The sequence below is a fragment of the Mustelus asterias genome, unplaced genomic scaffold (assembly GCF_964213995.1).
Source record: "Mustelus asterias unplaced genomic scaffold, sMusAst1.hap1.1 HAP1_SCAFFOLD_357, whole genome shotgun sequence".
In the NCBI taxonomy this organism is placed as follows: Eukaryota; Metazoa; Chordata; class Chondrichthyes; order Carcharhiniformes; family Triakidae; genus Mustelus; species Mustelus asterias.
Window position 1 is genome coordinate 285,952 of NW_027590316.1, and position 10,432 is coordinate 296,383.

General features: G+C 44.2%; 1 protein-coding gene across 1 annotated transcript; it reads left to right on the forward strand.

The window, feature by feature from the left end:
• Positions 1-1,059: 1,059 nt before the first annotated feature.
• LOC144486474 (putative G-protein coupled receptor 139) lies at positions 1,060-9,872 on the forward strand. Its single transcript, XM_078204516.1, has 2 exons — positions 1,060-1,183; positions 8,968-9,872. The coding sequence occupies exons 1-2, from the start codon at positions 1,060-1,062 to the stop codon at positions 9,870-9,872; spliced, it is 1,029 nt and encodes a 342-aa protein (XP_078060642.1).
• Positions 9,873-10,432: the final 560 nt, after the last annotated feature.

Genomic DNA, 10,432 nt, shown 5'->3' on the forward strand with positions numbered 1-10,432 from the left:
AGTTCTATAAAATAAAAAGGGGCATAGATGAGGTAGATAGTCAATATATTTTCCCAAAGGTAGGGGAGTCTAAAACTAGAGGGCATAGTTTTAAGGTGAGAGAGGAGAGGTACAAAAGTGCCCAGAGGGGCAACTTTTGCACACAGAGGGTGGTGAGTGTCTGGAACAAGCTGCCAGAGGTAATAGTAGGGGCGGGTAAAATTTTGTCTTTTAAAAAGCATTTAGAAAGTTGCATGGTTAAGATGGGTAAAGAGGGATATGGGCCAAATGCGGGCAATTGGGATTTGCTTAGGGATTTAAATAAGAAGAGCGGCATGGACAAGCTGGGCTGAAGAGCGTGTTTCCATGCTGTAAACATCTATGACTCTATGACTCTATGACTCTAATTGGACAAGTCCTCATGGAATATATGAGATAATCCGCACACGTAAGGGACCATACGAGTATATCCATCTGTCATTTTGGTTCACCTCAGTGTGTGCCATGAGTCTCGTCAGCGTGTGCTATTTTCCGACGATTTATGGAGAAAATCTTTCAAGGATTACCAAAGTAGCGGTATACTTAAATGACGTCTTGCTCACGGGGTCTTCAGAACAGGATCGCCTGGCCAAAATAGATGCAGTTTAACAGAGATTTCCCAGAGCGGGAGTTCACTTGAAGACGGAGTCATGCGTTTTGCAATGGGACAAAGTAAGTTATTTAGGCTACCAAGTCGATGGCAAGTGGGTTCATCCAGTCGAGGATAAAATAAAAGCCATCAAGGAAGCACGGACTCCAAGGACCACTACGGAGTGAAAATCCTTCCTGGGGTTAGCCACATATTATGGAAAATTTATCCCGAAGTTGATTTCCATGCTGACCCCCTTTCATACGCGACTACAAAAAAAAACTTAAGGTGGTCCTGAGAAGCTTAGACGTTGAAGGTTTTTCTAAAGATAAACATCAGATACTGGCAATAACCTTCTGGCCCTTTTCCACATGAATAAATCATTTGTTTCAACTTGTGGTGTTTTCCTATATGGGATAGGTGCACTGCTCTCACATCGTTGGAAAGACAGAATGGAGATTCTCAGCGCATATGCCTCCAGGACCATTTGCGAGGCACATAAATTATATTCTCAAATTGAGAAGGAAAGTTTGACGGTTGGATTTGCCGTGAAGAAGTTTCATCATTGCGACTATAGTATGTGGATTTCCTATAGTTACCGACAATAAACACTTACTGGGCTTCTTCAAATTAGGAAAAAAAGCAATTCCCACAATCGCCTCCGCTCAAGTACATCGCTGAGCCGTTGTATTGGTAGAAAAGAACAAAGAATAAAGAATAGTACAGCACAGGAAACAGGCCCTTTGGCCCTCCAAGCCTGTGCCGCTCCTTGGTCCAACTAGACCAATCGTTTGTATCCCTCCATTCCCAGGCTGCTCATGTGACTATCCAGGTAAGTCTTAAACGATGTCAGCGTGTCTGCCTCCACCACTCTACTTGGCAGCGCATTCCACGCCCCCACCACCTTCTGTGTAAAAAACATCCCTCTAATATCTGAGGTATACTTCTCCTCTCTCACCTTGAGCCCGTGACTCCTCGTGATCGTCACTTCTGGTCTGGGAAACAGCTTCCCACCGTTCACCCTATCTATCCCCTTCATAATCTTGTACACCTCTATTAGATCTCTCCTCATTCTCCGTCTTTCGAGGGAGAACAAGCCCAGTTTACCCAATCTCTCTTCATAGCTAAGATCCTCCATACCAGGCAACATCCTGATAAACCTTTTCTGCACTCTCTCTAATGCCTCCACGTCCTTCTGGTAGTGTGGCGACCAGAACTGGACGCAGTACTCCAAATGTGGCCTAACTAGCGTTCTATGCAGCTGCATCATCAGACTCCAGCTTTTATACTCTATGCCCCGTCCTATAAAGGCAAGCATAGCATATGCCTTCTTCACCACCTTGATATAGCCAATAGATATATTCTGAAACTTACACCACCCTGGCACCCACGAAGCTACTGCAGATACATTGAGTCACCTCCCGTTCTCCACAAGCCTGGCCCCTGTACCAGCATTGGGAGAGGTTGTGATGACTCTGGGCCTTTTGGCGACCTTGCCAGTGTCAGTCAAGTAGCTTAAAGCATGGATCCATAAGACCATAAGACCATAAGGCATAGGAGCGGAAGTAAGGCCATTCGGCCCATCGAGTCCACTCCACCATTCAATCATGGCTGATTTCAACTCCATTTACCCGCTCTCTCCCCATAGCCCTTAATTCCTTGAGAAATCAAGAATTTATCAATTTCTGTCTTGAAGACGCTCAACGTCTCGGCCTCCACAGCCCTCTGTGGCAATGAATTCCACAGACCCACCACTCTCTGGCTGAAGAAATTTCTCCTCATCTCTGTTCTAAAGTGACTCACTTTTATTCTAAGGCTGTGCCCCCGCGTCCTAGTCTCCCCTGTTAATGGAAACAACTTCCCTAGTCCATCCTATCTAAGCCGTTCATTATCTTGTAAGTTTCGATCAGATCTCCCCTCAACCTCCTAAACTCGAATGAATATAATCCCACGATCCTCAGACGTTCATCGTATGCCAGGCCTACCATTCCTGGGATCATCCGTGTGAATCTCCGCTGGACCCGCTCCAGTGCCAGTATGTCCTTCCTGAGGTGTGGGGCCCAAAATTGCTCACAATACTCCAAATGGGGCCTAACCAGTGCTTTATAAAGCCTCAGAAGTACATCCCTGCTTTTGTATTCCAAGCCTCTTGAGATAAATGACAACATTACATTTGCTTTCTTAATTACGGACTCAACCTGCAAGTTTACCTTTAGATAATCCTGGACTAGGACTCCCAAGTCCCTTTGCACTTTAGCATTATGAATTTTGTCACCGTTTAGAAAATAGTCCATGCCTCTATTCTTTTTTCCAAAGTGTACGACCTCGCACTTGCCCACGTTGAATTTCATCAGCCACTTCTTGGACCACTCTCCTAAACTGTCTAAATCTTTCTGCAGGCTCCCCACCTCCTCAATACTACCTGCCCCTCCCAAGCGACTCAGCCTTGTCCAAAATAAGGGACATGAGCCAAAACGGTGTATTCCAAGGACGACATTCATTAGGAAAGACGAACTTCGTGCTGAGGATGGAATCGTTCTCTGCATTAGAGTAAGTCCAGAGTAACTCTTCCACCCCCAGAGCAAGGTCCAGTAAGAAAGCAAATACATAATGGCCACCTCGGAATATCAGCAATGACGATGCTCGCCATTTTGTATGTTTGGCCACCTCGGAATATCAGCAATGACGATGCTCGCCATTTTGTATGTTTGTTGGTCGGGTTGCGACTCTGATATCAGAGGCTTGGTGACGCGATGTGATCTGTCCCAGGAAAATATCCCATGTTCAGCCTTCCGACACCCATGAGAGTCGCCTAACAGGACATGGGTCCGTGTAGAGATGGATGTTGTAGGTCCTTTTCCACCGTTATATTTTTCTCATCGCACGGAATACCGCAATTCTTGGTTTCCGATAATGACACAGCCTTTTTCTAGTGGTGATCTTCAGAAATTCTTGCGCTCTGATTGTGACAAGTCTAGACTTAATCTTATCACTCATCTCTAATGGTCTGTCAGAACGGGCAGTTCAAACATTCAACGATGGTTTTAAGAAACAACCAGCAGCATTCATGGTGACCACACTGGTACGATTTATCTTTGATTACAGGACCACACTGCACACCACAACAAGTGTGGATCCAGCAGAAATGTCAATGGGACCATAGCTTTAGACCTGACTGAAGCTACTATTCCCAAAGATGGTCGAGAGGGTTGAGTCCCAACAGGAAATTCAAAAAATATATTTCCATTGTGCCAGGGCAGAAAAATGCAACGGGTGATTTGATTCATGTCGGGAGCTTAAGGGATCCTCACCGCTGGGTCCCGTTAGTGCGAGAACAGGACCAATACCTTGCAAGGTCAAAGTGCAGGGAAAACCTCAACTACCTATTGGACAGTCTGAGAACTCGGGAGTCTCTGCCTTCCCACCCACTGTCCATGGAGATAGCCTCTGCCAGTGCCCGGCCTCAGCTTGAAGCTGATCGGCATTGGCCCTTCCCGATATTGCAGTAACAATTTCTGAGACTAAATTGGAAACTGAGGAAGAACCTGCTTTGGTATATGTGCGCTGCTCCCTCCAAAACAGAATGCTCCCTTCTTTGGTTTACACCACCTGACCCAGCGCGGCCTTCAACAGACCTCATGGCAGCATCAAGCGATGGGAAGGACCACCTCGGTGGGGGCGCTGGGACTGACACGGACCTCAGGGGGGAGGGATGTTATAACGAACAGGTCAGCCACGAGGAACGTCAATAGATCTATCCTTGGATTCAGGGAGCCCAATGAGAAGCAGCCAGCGGGCGTTGTTAAACCTGCATCTTTACCTGGACCAGAGCTATTGATCCCGAGGTGAGGGCTATCTTGTTTTAGTCCACAGGAGCGGCCTTTTTCTTTGATGTACAATAAGGGGGCTGGCGATGGGAAACTGTCGTGCGACTGAATTATTACAGCAAAATACCCATCTCTTGTTGGCCTTGTTCCAATTCATTCAGTGTCATCACCCACGGTAAGCATTCCTGGTGTTCTCTAACTGGTGCCGTTTATATTTATCGGAAGACTTCCTTCTTTTTATAATCCATTCAAAGTGAAATAAAGGTCAACATATGCCGACCCTGTAACTTGTTGAACTAGCATGCTAGGTTAATGTGATGCATGCATGAGTACCCTAAATCACTCTGTGCTGCAGGTTTCTGACGACGTTTGCATTTTAATAATATTCAGCTGCGCGATTCTTCCTACCAAAATGTATAACATCAGATTTTCCAAATGATATTCAAATTGCCAACATTTTATCGACACAGTCAGCCTATCTATATCCCCCTGTAAAGTTTTTGTGCCATTCTCACCACTTGGCTTCACAGCTATGTTGCAGTGAGAGGCCAGAACAGATAAGAGATGAAGGGAATCAGACCCATAGACGAATTTTAAAGACGCAAAGAATGGAGGTAAACTGAAGACAAGGGAAGATAGTGTTGGTTTCATGTGGAAATATGAAAACATAGAAAAAAATAGAGCACAGAATGAGACCATTGGGGCCACTTTTCCTTGCCAAAACGAGGTAAAATAGTCCCTTATAGTCCCAACTTCCTGTAACTGATTCATAGCTCTGATCCTTCCAGCCAATTGAGATGCGAATCCAAGTACTTTTTAAAGCAGTTAAGGGCTGCTGGCTTCACCACCAACTCAGGCAGCGATTTACAGGCATCCACGATTCTTTGCACCAATCTTTCATTCCGCATGTCACCGCTGCACGTTCCACTGCTTATCTTGAGTCTATATCTCCTGCTTCTAGAATTCTCTACCAAGTGAAAAAGAAAAATCCTGACCACTCTATATCTTTCCCTCATAACTTCGACACATCATTTAAGTCACTCCTCAACTCTTGCTCCAAGGAAGACACCTCAGCACATCAAATCTCTCCTCATTGCTTCACTATTTTATGCCTGGCAACATTCCTGTAAACTTCATCTGCATTCACTTTACAGCAATTCCGTTCTTGCTGTAATGTAGTGACCATAACAGCACACAACACTCCAGTTGTGGCCTCAGCAGTGCTTTATGTAATTCCAACATTATATCCTTATTTTGTATTCTATGCCTCTGCCAAGGAGAACATTTCATAGGCGTTCTTTAGAACCTTGTCTGTTGAACTGCTGCACTTAGGGACCTGTGCACTTCAACGACAATATCACTCTCTTCATTTACCCTTCTGAGTGTAATGCCACTTATTGTGCATTCCGTATAATTGATTTTGACCTCCCTAAATGCGTGATCTCAAACGTCTGTGTTAAAATCCAGCTGCCACTTTATCGCCCACTCCACCAAACCATGGGAAGCTTTGGGAGAATATAGCGATCATCTAAAATACCCACTACACAGCCAATCTTAATGGGTTTTTTCTAAATTCCCAATTCGCGAAATGGGAAGAGGACAAGGGAACCAAATAATCCAGCAGGCAAGGACTGAGAGGCACCAGAGAAAGAGAACGTGGGAAAATGAAACAAATTGAGATGAGGAAACTTAATAACGACAGTCAAAGGGAAATTGTCAGCGACGAGATAATGCGAAGGCTTGGAAAAACAGTGGCCAGTTTTCACATTAAAAAATTCTGTTGATCGGCTGGGCATTGAAATGGCCAACATTGCACAGATAACAGAGTCAGCATTCACCCTGATCCCCAACGGTTAATCTATTTTGCTGCAATCCCTAATGAGTTCTATAGTGAGAGAACACCTGCTGTCGGCAGGTTGTTTGTTACACAGCCTATAAGTAATGTCATTGGGTATGTGTATATTTAACGTCACTAAGCAGCTACTTCAATATAAATAAATACTCATTTTTCTTTACTCTCTCAGAGTCCACTGATTAAAGTTGTTCTCCAAAGCCAGCGCGGTTCCTTAATCACAGAAAATGCGCTGGTCAGCAATTCCAGAGACAGCAGCTGTGTACTATCCTATACTGGCAGCAGTCGGAGGACCTGGCAAGTTACTTTGATGTATTGAACTTTTGAACTTGTTTCTGCTTTATCCTCTGCACTGGTTAAATGAATTATATTGGCTTCCAATTTTGAGTGAAGTGTGTGTTGTTCTTTACCCATGTTCAACTGAATATAGAGACAATACATATCTCTTTAACCTGTGCTTAATGCTCCCTCCACCCACATTGTCTGTATCTTTAAGACCTGGCTGGTTGGAGGGATTCGCATTCTAATCAGTATTCTGTAACTTGATTTTGTGTCTCTGTGCACTGTTTGAGAGCACATTTCCACTCCATCTGACGAAGGAGCAGCGCTCCGAAAGCTAATTGTATTTGCAACCAAATAAACCTGTTGGACTTTTACCTGGTGTTGTGAGACTTCCAACTGAATATCAGGATAACTATCTGCTCTCGACTTTAATCCAATCCTGTAGATTATTACTGCGTTATCGTTTTGATTTTGCTACAGTCCTTTACACTTAAACATTTTGATATTGAAGTTTTCTTCTAATTATTCTAATTATTTATATTTTCTGAAGCACCCTTTCCTCCTCATTTGAGAGTTGTCTGTCTCACGCCAACTTCATGTTGATGATGTACTGTCTTTATAATGTAGTGTCGGGTTTACGTTCTGTTCTTTTTACCTCAGTCGCGTATCTGTTCTCCTGAGCCCTTTATCCTGGTTGTTGCCTTCTTCCCTTAAAGAACAAAGAACAAAGAACAGTACAGCACAGGAAACAGGCCCTTCGGCCCTCCAAGCCTGTGCCGCTCCTTGGTCCAACTAGACCAATCGTTTGTATCTCTCCATTCCCAGGCTGCTCATGTGACTATCCAGGTAAGTCTTAAACGATGTCAGCGTGCCTGCCTCCACCACCCTACTTGGCAGCGCATTCCAGGCCCCCACCACCCTCTGTGTAAAAAACGTCCCTCTGATGTCTGAGTTATACTTCGCCCCTCTCAGCTTGAGCCCGTGACCCCTCGTGATCGTCACCTCCGACCTGGGAAAAAGCTTCCCACTGTTCACCCTATCTATACCCCTCATAATCTTGTATACCTCTATTAGATCTCCCCTCATTCTCCGTCTTTCCAAGGAGAACAACCCCAGTCTACCCAATCTCTCCTCATAGCTAAGACCCTCCATACCAGGCAACATCCTGGTAAACCTTCTCTGCACTCTCTCCAATGCCTCCACGTCCTTCTGGTAGTGCGGCGACCAGAACTGGATGCAGTACTCCAAATGTGGCCTAACCAGCGTTCTATACAGCTGCATCATCAGACTCCAGCTTTTATACTCTATACCCCGTCCTATAAAGGCAAGCATACCATATGCCTTCTTCACCACCTTCTCCACCTGTGTTGCCACCTTCAAGGATTTGTGGACTTGCACACCTAGGTCCCTCTGTGTTTCTATACTCCTGATGACTCTGCCATTTATTGTATAACTCCTCCCTACATTATTTCTTCCAAAATGCATCATTTCGCATTTATCCGGATTAAATTCCATCTGCCACCTCTCCGCCCAATTTTCCAGCCTATCTATATCCTGCTCTATTGCCCGACAATGCTCTTCGCTATCCACAATTCCAGCCATCTTCGTGTCATCCGCAAACTTGCTGATTACACCAGTTACACCTTCTTCCAAATCATTGATATATATCACAAATAGCAGAGGTCCCAGTACAGAGCCCTGCGGAACACCACTGGTCACAGACCTCCAGCCGGAAAAAGATCCTTTCGACCACTACCCTCTGTCTCCTATGGCCAAGCCAGTTCTCCACCCATCTAGCCACTTCTCCTTGTATCCCATGAGCCTTAACCTTCTTAACCAACCTGCCATGTGGGACTTTGTCAAATGCCTTACTGAAATCCATATAGACGACATCCACGGCCCTTCCTTCATCAACCGTTTTTGTCACTTCCTCAAAAAACTCCACCAAACCTGTAAGGCACGACCTCCCTCTTACAAATACCCTTCTGCTGTTATCAATATTGTTTGGTTCTCCGCTCATCATTAGTATTGTCTGCTTCCTCAGCCCGTTAATCCTGGACATCCCCGCTCCGCCACCCCCCCCCCCCCCCCCGCTTCGAATCGGCTTTGTGCTCAGTTTTAACACAATCATTTTAAGTAGCTAACGATTGCTCTCTAAAAGCTAATGAACACCGCATTACTGTTGCAGTATTATACACCACAATGATCCCATATTCCTTGCACTGGATATTCAGAGAGGAATGCAGAAGCCTGGGATTGGGGTTTCAGTGTGTTTAACTTCAAATGGCCATGTTTCCAGCAGATCGTCTATTTTTATTTTTGGCGAGCTATTGGACTGTTCTTCCAGCATAATCAACGGCAGGTTATATTACTTGTTTTTTCCATTCTGTTCCACACAGTGAACATCGTAACAATTGTAATTCTGTATTCCAAAAATTGTGGCCTGAGCAAATGCATCGCCCGTTACCTGGTGGCTATGGCGACAGCGGATCTCGTGGTTATTGTCTGTAATGTCATCTTACATCGCATTGCTGCAATTTATTGTCAAGACACGTTCCTGTTCTACACTCCCGTGTGCAGATTCATTCTCTACATGTCTCCGGCTGCCATTGACATTTCTGTTTGGTTGACGGTCAGTTTTACCTTTGATCGCCTTGTGGCAATTTGCTGTCAGAAACTGAAAACAAAATACTGCACCGACAAAACTGCTGCTGTGGTTATCAGTATAGTGAGCTCGCTGTTCTGTTTAAAGAACATTCCCTGGCCATTCGCCTATAACAGCTATGGAGATTTGGGTTGCTTGCTATCAACAAATTTTTACATTTCACCTGCTTGGATTGCATTTTCCTGGATTGAGCAGCTGCTAACCCCAGTGAGTCCATTCTTTATGATTTTATTCTTTAACATAGTCACGGTCAGATGCATTTTAAGAGCCAATCGCGGAAGAATTAGCCTCCGGCATCGCAACATTGCCGGGAATGAAAAGGATCCTGAGCTGATGAATCGCAGAAAATCCATTGTGTTACTCTTTGCAATATCCAGTAGTTTTATCCTGCTCTGGATGACAACGGTTATACATTTCTTACACTATAGAATTACAGGAGCCTTCAATCGCAGATTTATATTTAGCGGCTTCCCCGCTTTTGTAGAAGCTGGAATTATGCTGCAGCTTCTGAGCTCCTGTACAAACACAGCTATTTACACAATAACCCAGAGACAGTTCAGAAATCTATTTATCAGTGTGATCAAATATCCCCTTACACTGATTGGGAAATTAGTGAAATGTGAGGGGGATCTTCAGTGAAGAGGAACTCACATTCTCACTCACACAATTTAACCAGATCAAAATCGTCACCAGATTTTACCGAATCCAACCAACAGTGGCGCTGAATAAATCAGTTAGAAATCGAGCTGTTGTGAAAAGTTAGTTGAAAATTTAATTCACCACCACATGCAATTGAATGGCTAAGGACTACATGTTATAAAAGTATTTAATCCGAATATGTAAGTGTTCATCGACGCTGTCAGTTACAGATTGGATGTTTATTTGCCCCAGTCTAATAATTTAGCCCAGTTCCCATAACTTCGGTGCTGAATTTTCTTCCCTTGAATCTGAAATTCATTGATACATTCCTCTGCCTGTGAAAAATAACTTTCGTTTATCCACATTATTCATGAAATGGATTATGTCAATAACAGTTAGAAAATGGTTCCACTTTCAAAACAATATTCTCTCGGATTTGGAAAACAATAATCATAATTGGAATCATATTTTGAAAATGCAATATTTCCAAGTTCGCAGGTGATACCAAGCTGGGTGGGACGGTAAACTGTGACGAGGATGCAGAGATTCTTCAGCATGAT

What these genes read in the sequence shown, in the direction of transcription:
- LOC144486474 (XM_078204516.1), top strand. Translation starts at nt 1,060, where the DNA reads ATGGAGATTCTCAGCGCATATGCCTCCAGGACCATTTGCGAGGCACAT. An exon ending in GTTTCATCATTGCGACTATA is followed by an intron (nt 1,184 to 8,967) that starts GTATGTGGATTT and finishes TGTTCCACACAG; the next exon opens with TGAACATCGTAACAATTGTA.